This window comes from Myiozetetes cayanensis, unplaced genomic scaffold (genome assembly GCF_022539395.1).
Source record: "Myiozetetes cayanensis isolate MyiCay16 unplaced genomic scaffold, myiCay2020 scf32, whole genome shotgun sequence".
NCBI classification, from domain to species: domain Eukaryota; kingdom Metazoa; phylum Chordata; class Aves; order Passeriformes; family Tyrannidae; genus Myiozetetes; species Myiozetetes cayanensis.
The window spans coordinates 2,195,755-2,219,396 of record NW_026087544.1 but is presented as its reverse complement, the minus strand read 5'-3'; the positions used below and the strand labels follow the sequence as shown (position 1 = coordinate 2,219,396).

The 23,642-nt window shown below is 47.2% G+C and overlaps 1 protein-coding gene across 7 annotated transcripts in view; it reads right to left on the bottom strand.

Moving 5' to 3' along the window:
- Positions 1-2,582: 2,582 nt before the first annotated feature.
- The window catches only part of SRGAP2 (SLIT-ROBO Rho GTPase activating protein 2), a 101,604-nt gene continuing 80,544 nt past the window's right edge, over positions 2,583-23,642 (bottom strand). For 5 of the 7 annotated variants that reach the window (XM_050327019.1, XM_050327018.1, XM_050327020.1 and 2 more), the window contains 7 exons: positions 23,413-23,518; positions 22,406-22,630; positions 18,779-18,858; positions 14,936-15,116; positions 14,168-14,314; positions 11,728-12,055; positions 2,583-8,735 (listed from right to left, as the gene is read on the bottom strand). In XM_050327019.1, coding sequence (XP_050182976.1) covers positions 8,352-8,735; positions 11,728-12,055; positions 14,168-14,314; positions 14,936-15,116; positions 18,779-18,858; positions 22,406-22,630; positions 23,413-23,518 — 1,451 coding nt within the window. In that variant the 3' untranslated portion in view covers positions 2,583-8,351. The other 2 variants (XM_050327022.1, XM_050327021.1) reach the window with 1 other exon arrangement.

The following is a 23,642-nucleotide window of genomic DNA, read 5'->3' as shown; positions in this document are numbered from 1 at the left end:
CCCCGTGGCACTGGCCAAGCTCGCGGGTTGTGGGTGCAGTGAGGGCTGGGCTGTGTCTCTCGCTCACCAGACTAAAAGATCATCAGATTTGAGATGGAGAAGCCCTTCCCCACACTGCAAAAACTGCAGCTCATTTCTCATGTCATTTCTCAGCACTGAAATCACAGATAAGAGCAGATAACACAAGGAAGAGGGACAAGTAAAACCTCCGGAGGGGAATTCCAGCTGAGTTCTGTTCCAAAGGCCCAGAGTGGTCAAGGGCACAGTGATGGTTAATCCTGCAGCCCACACTCAGTCCTGCACCCTCTGCAGCTCTGCAAGTTCAGCTCCTCTACTGGAGCCCTAGGAGCACATGGAGCCCATCCAGGGCATCAGGAGAGGAAAGGAAGGGCCTGTCCTGTGTTTCAGCTCAGAAACTGAAACAAAGATTTTTTTTTTTAAAAGACAGAAAGCCCAGGCTCTGGCATTTTCTGGGACTTCTGACTGTGTTGCTTCAGCTTTCACTGATGGGTGAGCAGGTTTGGGCTGGTGGGGGGTCAAGACAGACAGGAAGGAAATCATTAAAATATTTTATAGCACAAGGTTATTTTTGGGTTGTGCTGCAAGTCTTTTCAGTCAGTTCTCCACAGGCAACACCAGCACACCTTGATGCCAGTGTGGTGCCAGCCCTCATAGCCCAGGGACTCCAGCACATCCCAGTTACCCCAGCAGCTCTCCCAGTCAGGTCCAGCCTCGGTGGGAGATCCCAGCTCAAGCCCAGGAACTTGCCCCCAAGGTTTGCCTGGCTCCTTTCAGACCCCTTTATCCTTTCCTTTGCTATCCCTTTTCAATTTAATAATTCATTACCCCAACAGCAGGTTTTGATGCTCCAATCCATCTGTCCCACTGGGACTGGATGTGCCCATGGGGGATAAACTCTGGGAGAGCCCGGTCTGGCACAGGCTGGGAGAGCAAAAACCCAACCTTGAAACCAGTTTGTGACAAAAATTAATTGTTCCAGCTGGTGGCAGCAAAGCCTAAAGAATAAGGGACAAGCAGCGAGCCCTGCCTGCAGCAGGGACCTCGTCTCTGGGGGCTTGGCACAGAAAACCCCGAGCCCACGACCCCAGTGATGTCCCCACGGTGTCCCTGGGACAAACCTGCTCCTCAGGACATGCTCAGGAGAGGCTGCAAAGGTCCCATTTCTTCACACCAAGTGCCGTGGTCCTTCCCAGAGGATCCCCTTCCCTTCCACACCGACGCTTCCCAAGCAACCAAACCCTGCCCTCACTCAGCACCAAGCCCTCCCATCATTTACCACCAGGTTTCCTTGTTAAAAACCACCATAACGAGAGGTTTGTGAGGGAGGGTCAGACCTACCTGCAGTTCGATGCCATCAGTGGGTTTAAGGGATAAATCACAGTGTCCTCTACTGCTGGACAGTGGGGACCAAAGGAAAATCAAAAATCAGTTGTTATCTGTGTCACCCCATTGCCTGACTCCTATTTCTTGTCTAAAAAAAAAACCCACCACCAACATGCCCCTGTGGCCAGCCTGCTTTAGGGTATTAGCATATAAGCTGCTGTGATTTGGGCTACTAATCTAAGAAGTAAAAGCATCCTGAATTTCCAGCTCTTGAATCCCTAAAAGAGATGTGGGACAGGGAGCACAGGGATGCTCCATCCCCTCGGGAGCTCACCCCAGGGACAGCGGGGACAGCTGTCCACAGCTCACTCCCAGCTGAGCACAAAATGCCCTGATTAAACATCAAACCTCACCCTAAATAGGTAATTCCTTGGGATCTAAACAATGGGAATCCAAAATGACACAGCCCTGCCACATTTCCCCTCCGTGCTCTGAAAAAGGCCTATTGAAAAACCGAGACTGGGGAAAGCTGGTAATAATAATAATAATAATAATGATGATCCAGTCCATAATCTCAATCTTAAATCCTCTTTCCTGAGACAGTTGGGGGTCCATCCTCTCCAGGAAAATGAGGAAGATTAAGCATTTTTAAACCAGGTCATTGCAAGGGAAGTGTTTGCCCTGTGGGATCCTGCTGGTGGTGGCAGGTGCATGCAAGCCCAGGGTGGGGGGACGGTGGAGTCACAGAATCCCAGAATGGTTTGGGTTGGAGGAAACCTTAAAGACCATCCAGTTTCACCCCCTTCCATGGGTAGGGACACCTTCCACTAGCCCAGGTTGCTCCAACCTGGCCTTGGACACTCCCAGGGATGGGGCAGCCACAGCTTCTCTGGGCAACCTGTGCCAGGGCCTCCCCACCCTCCCAGGGAAGAATTTCTTCCTAAAACCCAACCCAAACCTACTCTCCTTCAGTTTAAGGCCATTCTCCCTGGTCCTTTGGATCCTTCTTATCCCTGGGCCACATCAATGCTCCTTCTCTGCTGTGATCCAGTGTCCCAGCGCCCAGGAATGACACAGTGTATTCCTGAATCCTGCAGATTCTTCCTCACCTACTCACCAGTGCCAGTAGCACCAATCCTGAGGATTCCAAAAGCCCCCACAGGCCACGCTCACCCTCTCTCCCACTCAAACCCAGGCACCCACACTCGCTCCAGACATCACACACCGGCACCCTCAGGTCAGTGTTTCCACCATACCCAAAACATTTATTTCTCCAAAACTATTGCTAATGACAATGGATACATTTTGTTGTCCCAGTATGGACCGAACATTTCCAACACATCGACTCCTAATACTGTACAATACTGTACCAAAAGGGGGGGAGGGGAGAAAAAAACAAACAAACAAACAAAAAAAAAAGGCTGTACCTCCATATTGTACAGAGTTCTATATACAAAGTACAATTTTACACAGTTTAATATATACACCGTATATATATTGGTGTAGAAGACATGAAACAATGGAAACTGTTTTAGCAAGAACATTCCATCCCACCATTAAAACAACTGCTGTCCATAACCCCAAGCCCAACGCACCGTACGAGCCACCACAGGACTGAGGTTCAGACAGAAAACACAATTTCTAGACTCTGCAAGCCATTTTTCCAATGTTACAGCAGAACCACATCACTGCGATCCCTTTAAAATCAGAGATGGTTTTCACTAACTGCCCCGTTTTGGCTACATAGAGCTGGTCTTTTGAAGAACCTGCTGCTCACAAGTATTGCTCCAGCAGTTTGGCACACTCACGAGCCCAGCCCTTTGGACTTGGCTTGTTCACATCTCAGGGCTCTGCCTGGAGGGAAGGCTGGTGAAGTCCACCTCAGGAGTAAGGTTACTAGTGCCGTGAAAAGGACGGGTCCATCTGCAATTTCCACTGCAAACTGCTAAATATTTACCCTGTATGAAGCTTGGTAGATCAAGTATTAGTACAGCAGGGAGCTGCCCTCCCTCTCCACCTTTGCCTCTTTTTGGCCCATCGTTGAAAAGCAACACTTTTGTCCCAAACTACTTGATAGGAAGCACAAAATAGAACAGGAAAAAAAACCAAAACCAACAACAACAACAAACCAAACCTTACATTTTCCAGGCCTTGAACTGCTGTTTTGGCATCTCGAGAACCACCAGAATAGATGGTTTGTTCCTAGAACCTGAGCCTGGAAAAGAATTCATCTGCCTTTAGGCGGCGGCGGCAGAGCCTGGAACCGCTTGTGCGTGACACAGCCGGGGCCATCCCAGCCCCACAGGCACAAGGCAGAGGGTCAAGTATTTGTATTTTCTTTTTTTTTTTTTCAAGTACCAGGTTGTCACACGGACACAGAGACACGCAGAAAGCTGATCTGGAAAGAGCTCAAACCCCAAAGTTCAGTCCATGAAGTGCTTGGTGTTCTCCCAGAGCCGGCGCTGGGAGCATCCCTGGGGGGAACAACATTCCCTGTGAGAGAAGATCCTTTTCTTCCACCAAGGTCTCTTGTGCTACCAGGCCACTAAAGAAACAGCTTTATGTCTCTCAACTGCACTTGAGGGGCGTTAGCCAAGGCCAGATAAACCCACAGTAGGGCTTGTTGTTTTTGTGAAAGCTAAAAATCTCAAAATAAGTAAATCCCCATCTTGCTAAACTCGTTTTCTGTCCAAGACAGGCTCCTAAGTGAGGGAAGTGCCCCAAAGCTCCTTTGTTTTTGAAAGCAGTTTTCCTCTATTGTGGTTCACAGGTCAGCAAGTAAATATATTTATACTTTGGAGCACATCCCTGCACAGTCAGGGCTTGATCCTGCCAGGCACAGGTATCCCCAGCACAGCTATCCCCTCCCCTGGCCACCAAACCAGCACCACACTCCAAGGGATGGGGGCATATCCTTCAACTCCCACCTGTGCTCATGGATGTGGCAGGACAGGGGCCAGAGCTCAACCTCTTACTGAGTCAAACTGCCTCAAACAGGGATTTTTCCCTCATTACTGTTGCCTTACTAACAAACTAAGCCCCACTGAGACCATAATCTCATTTTAAGTGTTCCCTCACCGTGGATTCCATCAGCCACGCAGCGTTCCACTCTGCCTGGTCCACAGGTCTGGGAAGGATCTGAAGTGCTAATAACTAGAGAAATCAATTGCTGTGGAAGAACATCTCTCAAAAGCCCAATAAATCCCCAAATCTATACCACCTTCAACTGAGTTTGAGGTTTTGACACACACAAGAAGAGAAATAAGGCAGCAAACTCCATCTGCAATGAACTTCTCTTGTCCCAGTATTGCTGGAGCTCTTCCAAGTGCGCCGGGTCGCCCCGTACCAAATGCAAGGTGGGGAACTACAACAGATGGAATTTCTTGCCAAACTGAAGCATTTCGATTAATAAATTTATGAGAACTCGGTTATCTTAACCTACTTTTGTGCAAGAACAATCTTGCCTTAAAAAAAAAAAAAAAAATCATTAAAAAAAAAAAAATATCAACAAAAAACTCCCAAAACCCAACACATGAGGTATTCAGCACAGGAAACCCAAAAACTCCTTTCGAACAGGTATCAAAATACAGACATATACAACGATTTTTTTTTTTTTTCTGCTGTCACAGTGCACTCTTAATTATTTACTCATTTTCATTGCAATAGAATATCCAGTACAGATAAAGAGAGAGAGTTTGATCGTGTCCCACTGCTTTGACATGAAGGACAAATTTAAAATTTATCATCTGCAAGCCTTTGGATGCCCTCAAGAGGCAGAAATTCAGCACTGGTTAAAGCACACTGCTCCATTCCCAACTAGGGAAATCAGCCAGAAAAGGTTCGAGCTTCAGAAACTACTCAGATCACCTAAAACCGTATTTTATTCCAAAAGTTTTTGCTTTGGATTATTTCAATCCAACACCTGATGAACAAGGCCCCGTTGTTCATCCCAAGCACTACTGAACGGACAGACGTTATTCCAGTTATCCAACACTTCTTGTCTTTACATTTGACACAAACATCACGTAAAAAAAAGTCGTGAAAAGAGAATTCCCGTGGAAGAGCTAATATTTCTCCAGAACACGAAGATATGAAGTGACACTGATACCTCCCCAAGCAAACCACTGTGTTGTCCTTGTCCACCCTACGCTGGTCTCTTCTTCCGCAGGGACTTTTCCAGTTCCTCCTTCCCACCTCTCCGGCAGCGACTGGTCATTAAACCCTCGTGGCAAACTTCCTCTTGGCCTTGTGTGTTCAGAGAGTGAAGCAGGCAAGCTGAAAGTCTCCTTTTCTTTGTTGTGATTTTCCTCTTCGAGTCCCCCCCGTGTGTGAGTTTTCTGCTGGCTGGGCAGACCCGCAGCACGAGGGAGAGGAAGGATGACCTTCAGCCTGCCGTATTGCTTGCTGTAAATGTAAGTGTCAATCACAGTGCACACCAGAATTCCAGTTGAGTTGCTCCACAGACAGGTGATCCTGCCAAGCACATTCCTCTTGGCAGCAGGATTGTCCCAGAGCTGTGGGTGCTGGAGAAGCACAGTAATTCAGATACAGACAGTTGCTGTTACAGTAACCTGAAGTATTTTCTTTTTTTGTTGTTTAAATCTCCTAATTTCACACTTCAGACCTCGAAGATAGAGAAGAGCATCTCCTCCAATGTGCTGTGCGTGGCTGGACACTTATTCTAAGAAACATGAATGCTAGGCATAAAAATAGAAAGAAAATAAGGCATTACAAATGAAGTCAATTGACAGAGATCCTGCTCTTGACACAGATTAGCTTTGGTCATTCATGACCAAAAGAAAAAAATAAAAAAAAGAAAAAAAGAAAAGAAACTCAAAAAATTCCTGCTTAAAAGGAAATGCCAGAAAGTTCTGCCTGAGCAAAAAATTACAAGTTCAACAATTCTATTTTTTCCCCGAAAGAACAAGTGATTCCTTGGTGGTAGAAGTCCATCAGAACCTGAGAGAGCAAAGGTCGCTGGTCGTGCCGTTGGGATCTTCCATGAGGTCCAGTGACAGCCACACACGTACCACGGGGCTTCCCCAGGGAAAGCTGAGGAGAAATGGACATCAAAGAGCGTTCTCACTGAAATCTTTCCAGTGTTCCACAAATTTCTTAATTTAGGGCACAGAGGAAGTTGGTGTTTTGAAAAGCCCTCATTAATAGGGATTGATCGGTTCTGTAGAGAGGGGGTGCGTGTGGGCTCGGACAGGGACACAGGAAAACCCTGCTCCATTTTTCCAAGTAACATCCTAAATGAATGAGAAAAAAAACATTTCAGCAACCCTTCTTAGAAATGCACGTTTTGTTTCTCCTTTTTTAATTACTAAGTGCCAATTAAACCGACATCGCCGTCATGAGGAACCCACAAACTGGAGAGAAACTTGGCTAAACGGGTGAGAAAAATGACTTTTCTCATCTTGTCCTTGCCTGAATTCATTTGATGAACACATAAGGTGTGCAGCTTGTTTTACATCCCGGAAAAGTTTAGGAACAAGGAGAATCAGGGTCAGCCAGGACTGCGAAATCTTCTTTAGCGCTGCAAGTGGCACATGCCTTTGTTTTTATGTGTGGGTTATTTTTTTTTTTTTAATTATTATTATTAAATTAAATAAATGTGAGCATTGTGGAGGATTCCCAGAGGAGTACAAAAGAGTCCTTGCAGCCTGTGGGCAGCTTGGAGCGCTCGCTGCCTACAGATAAATACAAATACTACGAATCCATTCAGATGTCTGAGTCCCGTGGAGGAGCCATGCCAAGGGACACGCAGGGAAAGCCACTCCAGCAGCCACGTGCTGTCACATCGCTGTCCCCAGCAGCGTTTCCTGCACTGCTCTATAAGAGCAGAGATCCCTAAATCGAGTCACAGCGGTCACGGCCACCGACCGAGGCATTTGCAGCCAGAAAGAGGGAGAAGGTAGGAAGCTTGAGAACTTCTGATCGAAGTTTTTTTTTTTTTTACAGTGATTTTGGTGAGGATCCATCCTGATGTGTGATCAAACCAAGGATGTGTGCGTTAGGAAGTGGAACTCCCGTCAGAGGACGCTTCAGTCTTCCAAATAAACTTGTTTCTTACATTCAGTCTCCCGAGACCACACACCACATCAGAGCCCACGGGCTGGAAATTACACTGAAACAATAAAGCTGTTTTTAAATACGGGAGAGCCAAGGGGGGAAACCAGCTCGATTGTCCATAAGCAACAACTGGGCTCTTTGTTGGGCTCCTAAACCCCAGGAGCACGTTTGTTTATATTTGCACAGACACATACTACGTAGAACTCCACAAAAATCTAAGAGTGTTCCAGAGTGAACTATTTTTCATGACAAGCGTCAACTAAAGCATGAGGCTGGATGGCCAAGGGCTTTGGCCCCAGGGGAAGGGGAGGAAAGGGGAGCAAACAAACAAAACCAGAGGATGTGATGGAAGTCGAGACAGACCCTTAAACCACCGTGGCACCAGCGGGCGACGGAATAATAATAATAATGCACAAGAAACAGGCATGTCCAAGCTCCACGTAACCAGTGGCACCAAAACATGCAAGAGACTAAGATCTATCCTATTGTTTCCCTGTGATAAATGAAACACTGAAATATATAAGTCACTACACCAGTATCCAAAACAGGATGCCACTAAGTGTTTCTTTCAGTGCCCAAAACACTTGGACGGGGCATCAACCAGAAACCCAAGATCCAGCTCATCCCTCTGCGTGTGTTTTCCTGCTCAGCTTCGCAGTGACCCGATTCCGGATCTCCCCGAGCGTGGCAGGAACTGTTTTGCCTCACACACACCGGCGACGTGGGGACGTGGGACGAGGTTGTTACCGCTCAGCTCGCTCCCTCCCCGGGGAAGAGCTCCCGGCAGCGAGCAGCAGTTCACAACTAACCTTCAGTTCGGGGGGGGGAAAAAAAAAAAAAAAATCACTTAAATTAAGGAATTTTAATGTCTTTCACAGAGTCTCTCCACCCGAAGCAGTAAGAGCTGTCTCCACGGAGCAGCATGGAGCTCATCACACAGTACAGGACTTGTCGCTGGGCTGCTGGGACGCAGAGGAGGCCACGCCGGGGCTCGTGGCGTTCGTTTTGGGGAAAACAGCGGGTTTGGGGCGAGTTGCCGGAGGTTTCACCTGCGTGGCCATCTTGACGGACTTGACAGGCCGGAAGGTGCACGGAATGTCCCCGGCCGTGCTGGCACTGCGCTGGAAAGGCGGCTCAGAGTCCTTGAGGAGCTGGGTGTGCAGAGGGCTGGAGGGTTCCGAGGTGGGGGCCACCACGGGGGACGTTTTCAAGGGCTCCAGGGTGTCCAGGACAACGTCTGGCGTGTGCTTGACGCTGCTCTGCCTCTCCAGCTCCCGCAGCTCGTTCAGAGCAGAGTTCATTGTGGCTTCAATGTCCTGCAAACACAGGGGAGAGACCCAGTGAATAGAGCCCAGACATGAAAATACTGATCGATATATATATATCTATCTATAAAGACTATATAGAAAAATAGATATTATTTAAATATAAAATATAGATATAAATATATAAATACGAATATAAATATGTAAATACATATATAAATATATAAATACAAATATAAAACATAGATATAAAAGAATAAATACAGATAAAATATATAGAGGTATAAATGTCTCTATATATCTATAAATAATATAGATATATTATTATGTAAAAATACATATTAAATATACAACATAGAATATATAATAAATAAGTACTACAGATAATGTATAATAATAATTATACTATTATATAAAATATATCTACATTAATATATGGTATATAGATATATCCATCTATAAAATTCATAAATATATATTTATAATATATTATATAATATTTATTTATTTTTATATGTATATATATGTATATATGTGTATTTATATAAATAAAAGTCTTTGAGAATGACCTATTTATGTCCAGCCTGTGAACACCAACACTCAAATTGATCCTGGGTGAAGGACCTTGAGGTGTCAGAGTGAAACCTGTGCCCAACTGTGCGGCATCACATCCTGCAGTCAATAAGCACTAATTTTTTTCCATCAATAGGGAGGAAAATAATTGCCAGCAGTGCCTCAATGCTGATCTGGTCTTTTAACTGCTGCTGATGCTGCTTAGGTTTCAAAGATGAATAAAATCTCCAAATGCAGCAGTGAATAGAAACCCACTGGATTCAAAGTATTAGCACCCACTCTGGCACTTTATTTGGCACATGGGATTTAGGAGAGCAAATTGCTGAAGGGTTGATGGTTTTGACACTCCCTGATGGGTCACACACTGGATGCTGAAATCCTTGTGTGCTCTTGCTGCCTCACTGGTTTTCCCGCTGTCTGAGCTGTCTCCCAGAAAGGTATTTCACAGGATTCAAAATTTTAGCATTTCAGAACACACAGGAGATACCAGAAACCTGTACAGAAATTCAAGCTGGCGCTTCTCCTTCCTCTTATAAAATATTACAGTTATTAACAAATAAATATAAAGAGAACTTTGAGATAAAAACGTGGGGGTTTTGTCTCAGCTGGAGCAGGACCTACACTGCTGAACCCACAGAATTCCCTGGGGAGCAGGAGAGCTCAGCCTTGCTGTGACTCACACTTCGGCCACAGCTTTTCAGCTCCCTCAAGGGGCTTTTCAGGGGGTGGGGAAGGTAAATCAGTCAAGGAATGGTGGAAGAAAGCAGAGACAGTAATCTGACACCTCCCAGTCTGTCCTGAGGCCAGGCAGATTTTAGTTATGAATTTGGGGGAATATGTCAGATGCACAATGGTTATTAGACGGTGCCTGAAAAGATGTCACAAGGCAGAGAGAAACACTGATTTAACACAGTTTGATTTTTTTCCCCTCCTCTTTTTTATATATTTTCCCCTCCTCGTTCCTTTTTCTCTCCAGACTCTTCTCCAGTGGAACAATGGAGTGTATGTTCTGGCAGGGAGAGGAGATCCTAATTGATAAAACAAAGAACCTGATTTATATCAACCAAAGCCTTGGAAGGACAGGGAAATATGAAGGCAGCAGGAGCTGTATTTTATAATTCCACTGCAACAAATGGGCTAAAGATACTCATAACAGCAAAATACACCCTTCCATCAGAATGCTCATCAGGTTTCAATTTGGATTTATTTGTTATTTGGAGTTGCTGTTTTGTCAATAAAAATTACGTTTAATTTTCACATATTTTTCCCCCAGCTCCTTAGAAACCTCCAGAGTCCTGAACCAGGCAGAGCAGTCAGGTCTCCCAGGGCTGGCTTTGTAATCCGAGCCTGGAGCATTCCTTGGCTTTAGACAGATGCATCCATCCCATACTGCAAACAGTTGGTATAGGCAACGTGCAAGTGCAGGCACATCCACCTGGGAAGATCCTTCATGGAAGAGGGAAATTTGTAACATTTACATCTTTTTTTTTTTTTTGTAGCCTGCCCTTCACTTCAAGGCACTTGTCTGAATAAACAGCTCATGAAAACCAGCAGGATTATGTTCAAAGCTGGTCTCTGAAGCCTGTGAGCATATAAAGATGCCACTGAAGGAGCACTGAAGGAGTCAGCAGCCTGCTTTTATTTTGGCTGTGCTGCTCCATGTGCTTCCCATGTCTCACCACAGGCAAGTCTGCACAACTGACAGGAGAATGTTGAGTTGACACCAAATACTTCGCTTTTCTCGGGTCTTGGAGTTAATTCCTTGGTGACAGCTTTGAAATCTGTGTCACTCTCTGAAACGGGAGTTTTTATTGTTGAAATTAAATTCTGAGTAACGAATGGGGCCAAGTTTTTATGGAGGAAGGACCTGACTGTCTATATTCCCTCCTGAAAGCAGCCTCAGTGCTTTGCACAAAGCAAGGATGAAAGGGCAGACTCAAGCTGTGCTGTAAGTTAATACTGCATTGAGAGAATCACAGAGTAGTTGGGGTTGGAAGGGCCCTCTGGAGATCACCCAGTCCAGCCCCCCTGCCAAGGCAGGGTCACCTGGAGCAGGTGATACAGGAACACATCCAGGTGGGTTTGGAATGTCTCCACAGAGGGACACTCCACACCCTCCCTGGGCAGCTGTTCCAGAGCTCTGCCACCCTCCAGGGAAAAAGTTCTTCCTCATGTTGAGGTGGAACTTGTTGTGCTCCTTGTCCTGTCACTGGGCACCACCAGAAAGAGTCTGGCACAATCCTCTGATACCCCTTGGAGTTATTTGTATGGATTGATGAGATCCCCTCTCAGTCTTCTCTTCTCCAGACTAACCAGGCCCAGCTCCTGCAGTCTCCCATCATCAGAGAGATGGTCCATCCCCCAGAAGGGAACGGACACGAGATTAAATCAGACTTCGCATTAAAACACCTCATTAAAACATCCTTCAAATTTCCAGGTCGAGCCTTGAGGGCCAAACACTCCTCCTTACCTGTGCAATGACCTCAGGGTCCATGGGCCGGTGGTTGTTGAAGCTCTTGGACCTCCCTGCTGTGACAGTTTTCCGGATCTGGGGGCTGTCGATCCTGTTCTTCAGCGACGAGTGTCGGCTGATGGAATTGAGGCTGCCGTGGCCACTGATGGAGCACTTATCTGGAACCTCCTTGGGAAGACTTTGGCTCATAATGGGCTGAGATGAGGGTCTGGAACCGGCTATGGCTCCGGGGGAGGCTGGTTCTGCCAGTGAGCTACCTAGTCCATGGCTGTCACTTTGACGGAAGGCTCTTCTGATGCTGCCTGACTCTGGTTTCTTTCTTTGCCTTCAGTCACAAAAGCAAAACAAGTCAATACAAGCAGGTACAAGCAACCAGCTGTTCATTTGAAGATATCCCCCCAAAACCAACACAGAGGACAATGGGAAGAGACATAAAAGATACCCAGATTACAAACACGCCCAGGATTTTAGGAGTGGTTGCGGATACAGGAAAATTATAAATCGTTCCAGTTCAACACTTCTAACAACAAGGCTGAGTTCTGGCAGCTGTGCACATTCAGAGCAAAACCAGAAATACTTGGATGGAACGTGATTAACTTGGTCAAGAGGAAAAGAATTTGTATTTGAAGACAAAAAAAAAACCCTCTGTGCCTTCAACAGGTTTTGATGATGTGTTTTTATTACATTCGAAGAGCAGAGCTACAATTTTTGACTGGAGGACACAGTATAAGTCTACTAAGCTCCTGGCCCAAGGCATCAAGTTATTATTTTCAGAGATCAGCAAGCAAAGAACCCCAGTGTGGGGTTAATGATCGTTTCCAATGTTTGCTGGTGGTAAGAGGTGGTTCTTTTTCATGGCTTTGGCAGGACCACAAGGCACTTTTCTATGCAGGGCTACAGATAAAACCAAAAGATGATGTGAAATGGATGAACTGCTCCAAAGAATTTAGTTTCTACCCCAGCACCTTGCGGTCTGACAGCACGATTCCTCTCAAATCATAGGAAGGCCAATGCAGCAGAATACTTTATGCCATAGGTCTGAAGCTTGGCATCCATTATACAGGGAAGGATCCATTTATATATAGCACCAGCCCCATGAATAACTGCAAGAAAGTGTTAACTCCAGTAGGATTTTGGCATCCAAATAATAATTCAGTGGGTGGCACAACTGTCATTGCGAAACCATCTGATTTAATTTTGCTCAAGTCTGTTCACACATAGGTCAGAAGATTCATTCCTAAAGAAAAAACAACAAAATGAGTCTTATGCTACTGTTGCTAAATATCAGGCTCCCTAGTAAAGGGAAAAAAAAAAAATAAAACTGGAGTGGACATTACCCAGGCCTCTTAAAAACACTACACACAACACTACCAAAGCCAGCAGATGGTGAAGCTCCAACATAGGTCTGTTATTACACAAATCTCTCCATAACTGGCAGAATGGCTACTTCAGTGGCTCAGACAATAAATATCATAAAAGAAAGCCCAGATCCCAAGCTGATGCAGATTAACATGGCTTCAAAGATATCAGTGGAGCTCTGCTGAATCCCATAACTAAGGACCAGGCTCTCGAGGACATAAGCAGGTCCAAACCTTTTAAAAGGATGCATTTCTGTTAATGCCTTTATAGACCACATTCTGTTAAATTAACTGAAGGTTAAGAATATCCCCTCCCATCAAACTGCAATTATCACATAATACCTTCACTGCACAATGGAGATGTGGGGGTTTTAATACTAAGGAAATAATCAGAAAGATAAGTCTGCTCCAGAAAAATGAAATAACAGATCATGAAATTTAGTCTGTTACTGGCTTGATTTTTTTCAGCTTTTTACTATGTTGAGTGTTGGCTAAAGCAACCATTTCTGGTAGAGAAGGTAAGGTTAGAGCAACAGGGGGTTGTGCTGTTTCACTGCAAGCATATGGTTAGTAACCTGAGGTGAGAAGTGCTGGAGAAACAAGAGAGTGTTACAGGCAATGCCAGATGGTGGGACTTCAGGAATGGCATTTATCACAAAATGGGACACCAGTTTCTGAAGGAATTGTCCCCCCACCCCATCAAACAAAAGATGTTAAATGTGGACAAGACACAACGGATCACAGGACATAACAACGAATGGGGACACACGATACGAGATCTCATCCCACCACTCCCCTCCCTCTCTCTGCTTAGCTTGTAAAATAGGGCATATTTGGGAAAACAGGAACAGATGGCACCTTGGGGATAGGGAAGAGCAGCCAGGGGGGTTTTAAATGAGCATTGGCCACACTGGTGACAGAGATAGGGCAGCAAAACGTGAGCGAGTTAGAAGAGGGGGGAAGCAGAGAAGAATGGTGGCAGGGCTCGTTAATGAACCTTTGTCAGGGAAGGGACTATTTTATTGGGCTTATCACCAAGTTCTTTACAGTTCAGGAGAATAATGCAAGGCTGTTCTTACTTGTTGATGTTTGCAAGGTAAATATCTGCGACGTGTCCCCCGCTCGGGCAGCTGGCACCAGCTCTGGCTGTCACTTTTTCTTCCGGTGGCTCAGAATTTATTTCTATTTCAGACTTCGGGCTGGACCTTTCTGAGATTCCATCCTCACTAGGAAGGAGGAGGGAAGCACATCACAACCAAAATTTCCGATTTCAGCCCTGAATTTCAAACACAGCACTGTGTATGAAAGCACTCACACAGGACAGCAGCACAGTGCTGGTGTCTTTCTCTTAAGAGTCATCAGATATCCTGCAAACCATAGAATGGTTTTCTGGAAGGGATCTTAAAGATCATCCAGTTCCAGCCCCCCTGCCATGGGCAGGGACACCTTCCACTAGCCCAGGTTGCTCCAAGCCCTGTCCAACCTGGCCTGGGAAACTCCCAGGGATGGGACAGCCACAGCTTCTCTGGGCAACCTGTGCCAGGGCCTCCCCACCCTCCCAGGGAACAATCTTCTCTCGATATCCAACCTAAACCTGCCCTCCTGCAGCTTAAGGCCATTCTCCCTTGAAAAATCCCCCTCCAGCCTGCAGATCCCAGCCTCTGCATCTTTAACAGGCACCAGAACCGTTCTGACATCACCCCTCCACACACCAACACCTCCCAGAGCTCACTCCCCTTCCCGCAGGGGAGGCTGAAGGAGGAACTCCCCCCTACCTGGTGCCAACACCTTGCCACGAACTCCCCCCTCCCCACCTGGGTTTTGGGCAAGGCCAGGGTGTCACATACGTGTCCTGCACGACGATGTACTGGTGGGGGATGAGGCCGTCGATGCCGTTGTGCCGTCCCTCCCACCAGTCATCCGAGGCCCGCTGGTAGAGCAGGAGGGAGGCTCCTTTTTTGAAGGACAGCTCTCGTGCTGTCCTGCCAAGGTAGTCAAACTTTGCTATTGCTTCTATGGGCTCACACTCTAGGTAGACAGAAGGGAATAAAGAACAAGTCACTAAACCTTTGGGCTTATTCAGTGTTCAGCTGTTTAAACCCATAAAACACAGGTAAGAGTGTGAGGAGGATGAAGTGTTGCTTCTCAAGGCTGTGGTGTTTTGAAGCAGCAAAATTCAGAGGGGAACTCCCCTATAACTTGTGGATGTTGCACTTTCAGCATTTGCCTCATCTCTCCATTCATGTTTTCCGAGTCATAAACCCACTCACAGCGATTCAAGCCTACAAGGCTGGAAGTGGCAATGACAAAATTAGTGTCTTCTTAAACCAAAAAGCATTTCAAAAGCTGGGTAGCAACCAGGTGTGTTCCACTTCCTTCAAGGCAGCTAAATGGAACCTCCCAGGCAGGCAGGAGTTGTTATTAGCATTTGGGGAGGGAAACATCCTCTCGATCCCAAGTTGCTTCAGAAATAAAGCGTCTATTCAGAGGGAAATCTCTGCTGCCTGTGAGGTTCACCTGATCCAGAATCACCGGATTCTGGCACTGTGGGAGGCCGTGCTATTCATCCAACTGCCATGGAAGCTCAGGAAAACATCCAGAGCCTCCACTGCTCTGCTTTGTGCAGTGATGGGGGGACTGAGCTGCTTCCCAGCTCCATCCAGCTGGGATGCTCTGTGCCCACCGAGCACAGCGGGGTCACGCCTGGAGCTGCACAGCGTGCTCCAAACCTGCCTGCAAAGCTCACACGAGAGCTCCAGCCCTGCCCTGTCTGCAACCAGCCACTAATCCAGGTCCCTGCAGGACTCTGGTATTATACAGAGGGACAATAAGGGCATTTAGACACTCAGGAAGATCAATATGAAATTCATGTGGATTATTTTTAAGACTTGGAAAAATCTGACACCGGTTGAGTCTAAATATATCTTAAGCCAGCTCCCAATTCTAGGCAGGAATCAGGGGAATGGGGATGAGCTCAACCACACAGCCCCAGTGGACTTCTTTCATTACTTTAAAGGAGCTTTAACACAGCCAAACAGCCCATGGAAATTGAGTTCTTTCCTGGCGAAAGAGATTTGTGCTTCCTCTTCCTGGACAAGGAAAGATCTGCTATTCCATACAGAGATAAACCCTGCATCACAGGAAGGTTCTACAGTGCAAGACTCAGCCAGACACCACTGGAAGGCCAAACATGAGCTACAGCTTTTACAGTCATTCCTTGGGAGAGCAGATGCTCAAGAACTGGGTCTCCTTGGCTGCTCACAGGTAGCCAGTTTCTCCCTAACACTAAAAACCCCAATTATGCTGCTTTTTGGTGTCCCCCTGCATTTAGGAAGGGGATGGGAGTGTGGTTTGGTACATTCCATCTGTTTCATTAGGAAGTGTTTATTGTTCCAGATGAGAGCGGCACTCAGGTTTCTTATGTTTCCAATTTGCTTTTTAGGACTCTGGCTCTTCTCCAGAGAACTGATTTTAGACTTTAATTTCCAGTAGCTTTTTCCTACTACACTTTCAGACAAGAAAGCTGTATGAATAAAGAGCAATAAGGCTAAGCCAAACAATTTCCCCTGCCAGTCTGAGAGCCTGGGCAGGAAAGCAGCAGATTACAGCGTTTCCACTCATACATGTAATTTAACAAACATATAATCTGCTTGTTTTTCAGCATTTCTGACCTCTTATACCTGTCTCAAACCAGGGTGCCCTCTCACTTGTACAGTGAGGCTGATGAACAGCTTGGATGCTCTTCAAAACACGACCTCTCCCCCCACCCCAAAATTCCTTCCTTCAAGTGAGGGTGGCTGGGATGACAGCTTTGCTTTGGGAAGATTAATGCCAGGCTCACAAAAGAGCTTAAGAAGAAAGTGCTAAAGAATCTAAAGACTGAAGGAGGGATAAAAACTCAGGAACATCCATCCCCGAGTCCTGGTGCTGTACCTGCCCTGCTGACAGGTGTGAGCAAGGTGTGACTCTGCACAGCTCAGTCAGGACATGAGAGTCCTCCCTTAACCAGACCCTGCAGTTCCCTCAAAGAGATACAGCCCCAGCTTCCTCCTCTGCTTCAGTGCCAAAGGCTCCCTCCCAAATGCTTCCTATGGAATATTCCATGTAGGTTGCAGAACTCCATCCAAAACACCTCCCAGTTTTACCTTGCTCAGGGGCCCCATGCAGTCAGGTTCCAGAGGCTGCAGAAGTGTCCTTCTCTGATCTCTAACTGCTTATTTCTCACTATTGTCCCCCCTTCAGTCACAGAAGAGACCTAAAAATCCCCTCCAGAAACAGCCCCAATGCACACCCCAGTGTGGGAGCCTGCAGGCTTTAGTCCCAGCCTTCATGCACATGTGAGATGAGCTGGCCTGTCCTTCATCACAGCCATCAAACTGCTCTTTCTTAGATGCAAACTCCAAAAGGACACATTTTCATGCATTTTTAAGAGCTAACACTTGTCAGACAGAACACTCTGTTCAAGACAGAGAGTGAACTCTTGTTTCATTCCCCGAGGCTTCCTCCCAGCAACCTTGGTGAGGAATCACTGTGCCAGTGCTTGACCTTGCCGAGGGAGAACTGATTTCCCAGCATTTCTAAACATCCTTTACTTTACCACTGGTGTGTGAACACCAGAGATATCACAGGATCACTTAGGTTGGAAAAGACCTTTAAGATCACCGAGCCATGAAACCAGTGGGAGGCACAGGGATGCCTTGGGAAGGGTTTGTCAGGCAACTGCTGAAGCAGAGAGGCAGCACAGGAGCACCTGGCAGGGCTACTGAGCAAATTCCCAACCAGCTCTAAAAGGGTGACACCTGATTTTAAGGGAATGGTCACTATTTTCCAGCTTTACAACTGAGGTCACAAGTAGAACCATCACAGAACTCACTCAGACAACTGCAAAGGGTCTAAATGCAAGAACAAAACCATACCCTGTGCTGGTTGGGTCACTCTGCTCTCCATGCTGCTCAGTGCTCCAGGCATCGTTTCCCACCAGTAATTTAATCTTTCCTCTGCTCTGGATGGGGCTCACAGGATGTTCTCTGTGGCAGGAGGAGGCTTGGGAAGTATCAACAACAGACACTCCCAACTGCAGTGTCACCTTTTCCTTAGGAAATACCGTGAAATTCTCAGCCTTGGCACCTCTTTTCACTGATCAGACCAGAAAAATGTCACAGAGGTTCCCAAGGAAACCCAAAAATTATCAGTGAGAGAGGCCCCCAGCTAAAACCTGGCTGTGAGTGGAAGACAAACAAGTTTTGACTTTATTTTGCTCCCTTCCTTAAAGCAGAACCACTGGGGCTCAGAGAACTCACAACCCCCCCTGTCAGAGCTCCCGACAGGGGAAATGCCTGGTACAGCAGAGGAGTGGGAGAGCATGATGAAACACATCCAGCCTTTGGCTCTGTGCTTCCACCCTGATTCCAAACCCAAGCCTGGAGTGCGCCCAGGCCCGCTGCTAACACAAGACACCCCTGAGAAGAAGGGATGCTTTCAAAACACTCAGGTAACTTCCACCTTCTACTGTCGATCCTACACCTTTCTACCTCTTGGCATCAAACGCTGCATGGGATGTTTCAAGTGGCTGTTCTGATTCAAACTCCACTTTGGAGCTAACTTTAAACACCAGTTCCAAGGCACTGCCTTCCCTGCCTCCCCCAGGGCTGGCTGCAGCAGTTAACCCAGCAGCCCACAGACTGTCATACCGTCATCGCTGGTGTGGTGTTCGGCCGTGACGTCCTGCACCGAGTCTTCCGTGGAGGCTCTCTCCCCATGAGGACTTTCACTGCAACAGAAGCAAGCAGGGACAGTGCTTTACACTGGTGTAAACCGAGTTTCCTCATCACAGCAGTCAGATACAACTGGGAACACCCATGTGGGGAGCCAATATTCAGGCTCCACTGTGATACTCTGCAGAGCTTCTGAAGTCAGTGTGTCCAAAAATCAAGCTGAATTCTTATTTCATCAACCAACCCAAACATCCAGGTTACCCCTTCTTGTGTGCTGTCAGCAGTCCAACCTCAGCTCTTCCAACCTGCACCTCTGGAGATGCTGAGCAGTCAGGCAGCAGGGGTAAGCTGGGTCCAGCTCCTTTCTGCCACGCCAGGATTATTCCCTCAGCTCTATTCTCCACTGCTCTAATTAGCTCATTAGATGGCTGATGAGAAAGCTGCCACTTCCTGGGGGAAATTATTTCTCGATTCATAATGATATTTCCAGATCTGTGTTTGTCATCTCCTTCCATCCCTTTTATCACCATCTTAAATTGTTCCATTCATTTCACTGAACAGCTCCCATGGCCAGATTAATTGCCTGTAAATAAAGATTCCAGAGCACCTAAACTACCAAGAGGACTCATTTATGTTTGGCAAGAAGAAAAGCTTTGGAAGGATCAATAGACAACAAGTGGCAACCAAAGGTTATGTTTTTGTAAGAAGCTCCACGAGCAGTTCCCTCTGGACAGGAGCAGAAAGGAAGCTGGAAGAGGATCCATTGCCTCTCCCAAGCAGCTCTGCAGAGCTGCTGCCAGCTGGCAGCCCTGCCTGCCTGCCCTGCCTGCTCCTTTCAGGAGGGAAAAAAGGGATAAAAAAAATAGTGCTTTGCTCTTCATCTTACCAGACAGCAGAAAACTCATCTGCTGCCCTCTCACAATGCAACCCCTAAAAGGTGATTTTTAATTCTTTTCACATAGGAAAAACTTCATCCCTCATTTTGGTCTTGCAATGGTTAAAATAAGTGACCCTGGATGTACAGTGCTCTCCCCCTGGCAATCCCCCTTCTGCAGTCTTTTAAAAAGAGGGGAAAAACAGAAAAAGGAGAAGGGGTAAAATGTTTAAATAATTCTAGTGTCTCGCTATGCTTAATCCACGGGACACCGAACTGTCCAACATCTCCTGAGTCAGTACCTCTGGAATCAACCTTTCCCATCCTTTGCAAAGCCTTTTGTGCTACTTAATATAAGTTTACAGAAGAATCTGCAGCCAAATGGAGGCCCCAGGAGGAAGGAAGGCAGCACTGAGGGCTAAGGTTTCACACAGACTCTGAAGTCATGTCGCACACAGATCCAAACGTTGCACAAAGGCCACGTGCCTCCTCCTATCCATGCCTCCAGCAGCATTTTCCACCAAAAAACCCATCCTTACTGCTGACTCTGAGGTGTGAGCCCTGGGGTGCTGCTGTGGGAAGCACTGGGCTGCTGGGTTTCACCCTGAGGGCTCCAAAAGTGAGAGCAATAAATCCTGACAGAGAAAACACTGTGAGAGTCGAGTGACTTGGGGCAGTGGAGGGGCAGCAACAATCTCTGCTCTCTGTGACCAGGGACAGGACTCAGAGCAGGGTCAGGGCAGGGTCAGGTTGATCTCAGGGAAAGGTTCTTCCCCCAGAGGGTGGTTGGGCACTGAACAGGCTGCCCAGGGTTTGGTCACGACCCCAAGGCTGCCAGAGCTCCAGGAGTGTTTGGACAACACCCTCAGGGACAGGATGGGATTTTGGGGTGTCCTGGGCAGGGCCAGGGGTTGGACTCAGTGATCCTTGTGGGTTCATCCCAACTCAGGGTATTCCATGATTCATCCACACTATCTCCTTCCCTGCCATTTCCATGGCCTCACTTGTGGGTCTCCTGGACTCTCCCTGAGCTGTCTCAGACAGACAGACAGACAGACAGACAGACAGATGCATCACGGCCCAGGCTTGACTCACAGGCAGGATTTCGAAGCTTATGACAAACTCTGAACCTTGCCCTACCCTGCTGTGCCCAGGGGAAGCTGTTTCACAGCTCTGCCAACTCCAGGCGAGGGTGCAGGTCTGGAGCACAGAGCAGGAGGAGCTGCTGAGCCCCAGCAATTCCACACCAAAACACCCTCTGGGAGCTCCCACAGGGCTTGACCCATGAAGTGGCACCAGGACACCCCAGGCACAGCAGGCTCTGCCTCCTGAGGAATCAGCTGAGCCCCAAGGACTCACTCTGCTGCCTGCACGGTGAGGAGCCTACGGGCAACAACGAACAACTGTGGAAATACCAGGACTATGAGAAAGCTGGAATGGGAACCAGATGCTCCTTCCTGGCTTTCAGCAGCCTCCCCTGCTTGCTTCTCCCCTTTCTCTCCTTAACAGGGTCCCAGGTCAGGGTGCTTAGGAAGGGCAAGGAAGGAAAACCAAATGCCTTCATAAAGCTGATATCACCTTCCAGGCCGTCGTGCCTCCCCCACACTCCCGTGCAGTGACACCCAAACTGAGGCTACTCAACACTGCACATTTTTATTCCCCTCCTGTCAAAGCTGATGTGTTTCCTTAAGGTCATAAATATTACCAATTCGGAGGGGTTTTTTTCCCCCCTTACAGCTCTTTCACATGTAACATCAGCTAAAAGCATCAGAGCGAAGGGTAAAATTAAAGAGAATTTCCAAAAGGTTTTGGCAAGGCAGTTAGTTGAGAGGAGCCTCTCCTTGCCACACGTACAAGGAGCGAGCTGATAGCTGCAGCTACTCTGAAACAAGCCAGGGGAACAAGGCTTGCTCTGTCACCACAGTGACTTCATTAAAAAAAAAAAAAGTATTTATTTTAGTACAGGAAAATAATCATTTGCATTCCTGGGACACCGAAGGAGAGAAGGAGCAGGAGGAGGGAGGGAGCGGGGAGAAGCAGGACACAATTTAACATTCCTCATCTTCAGAGGGAGAGATCAGCTTGGCCAGCAGGAAAGAAAACACCTCCTTTCCTTCCCCCACTCCCCAACCTTCCACCCCAGATGACAGGAGCCGCTCTGCCTGAATTGCTTCCAGATGTGGCTTCAGACTGAACACGCGGCCGGGCCTCTGGAGCTTTTGGGCTGCATGGAAATGGTGATTTCTGCATTCCTGCCTCTCTCCTCCCCCACCGGCAGCGCTGCCCTGAAAATTATACCAGTGTGCCACAGCCTTCGAGGTTCAGACCCCCCGTGTCTGAGGCAAAGGCACTCCAGGAAGGCAGAAAGGAAAGGCAAAAGCAAGAAGAAAAAAAAAAAAAAGAAAGAAAAAAAGCAGGGGAAAATAAAAAAAACCCCCAGCAACCAAAAAGAGATTGATTTTGGCAGCTACCAAACCAGAATAGCCAAGAAAATCCCTACACAACCTTGCCCTTCAAGATAAGTGAGCTGGGTTTGACAACTGAGTAGCTATTTGATACCAGCTTATTTCTTTAAAGTCAATGGATCTCCAGAGATAACAGAGCCATCTTCTCTTCCACAAAACAGGTTTTTGAAAGGCTGGGCTGGATGCTACAATCCTGAATTAGAGAATGCATGACTGTAAGATGCTAACCCACAGATAACCATCCACCAGTGGTACCCATCATACCAGTAATCCTCTGTGCTTCCACCTCTGCTATAGACAGGACCCTCCAGCTCCCTTGGGCCCGGGAAGATGTTCTCATGTTGGATGATGATGGTTTTGATCAATTCATTGACATGAGCTTGGCAAGAGACCTGGTCGTGACCTTCAGGCACTGACATCAGCGTTGGCCCAAAGCAGATGGCTAAATTGTAGGGATCCATCATGTTTTCTTCACTGAACTGAGATAAACTGCAAAAAAAAACAGAAGTGGGAAGGAGGGTGAGCAGCAGAAAACATCATCATCATCATCATAATCCTCTGCTGCAGAACACACAGCTGAGCTCGGAAGGTTTGCTTTGGGCTTTCTGCTGTCTAAAGCTGATCAGCTTTAGCTGATTCAGGGACATGAATGCTCTGGATCCAGGTAAAAAATGAGATACTGATGGCATTTGCAGAGAAATTAAATAGAAACCACAAGGGAGTTTGAAAGCTCGAGACTATGTGAAAAGGACTGAGTGCTGACTTTATAAGGGGAGCACATTAATCTCTGTCTTTATTCCTTTATTATTGCTGTTCTGAGCCCACTTGCAGCCCAACACTCAATACCAGAGCTACAGATCCCCTCTGCCATGGATGTAAGTGGAAATAGAGTAGGTTTAGATTGGATATTCGGAAGAAATTGTTCCCTGTGAGGGTGGGGAGGCCCTGGCACAGGTTGCCCAGGGAAGCTGTGGCTGCCCCATCCCTGGAAGTGTCCAAGGCCAGGCTGGACGGGGCTTGGAGCAACCTGATCTAGTGGAAGGTGTCCCTGCCAGTGGTTTTAAGGTCCCCTCCAGCCCAAACCATTCTGTGATTCCATGACCTTGAGTCCCCATCCCTGGAGGGATTTAAAAGCCATTGGGGACGCGGTTAGTGATGGCCTTGGCAGTGCTGGGGGAATGGTTGGGCTCCATAATCTTTAAGGTCTTCTCCAACCTCAGTGACTCTGTGTTTAATGGCAGTGCTGCAGCAGAGCTCCCAAGGACACTCACTGGTTGAGGAATGCAAAGAGGTATCTCATTACAATCAGGGTGGTCTTCGGCAGGTTCAGCAGCACCTTCCGCACGTGCAGAGCTCTCTCCTGTAAATTATCCATCGCTGAAAGGAAGAAAGAGCACCAGAGTCATCATCCCACCAAACCCACAACCTGCCACTGGCTCCAGTGCACTTGGATAACTCCCTTGGGCGGCAGAGCAGCAGCAGGAGGAAGGAATTTTGCCCA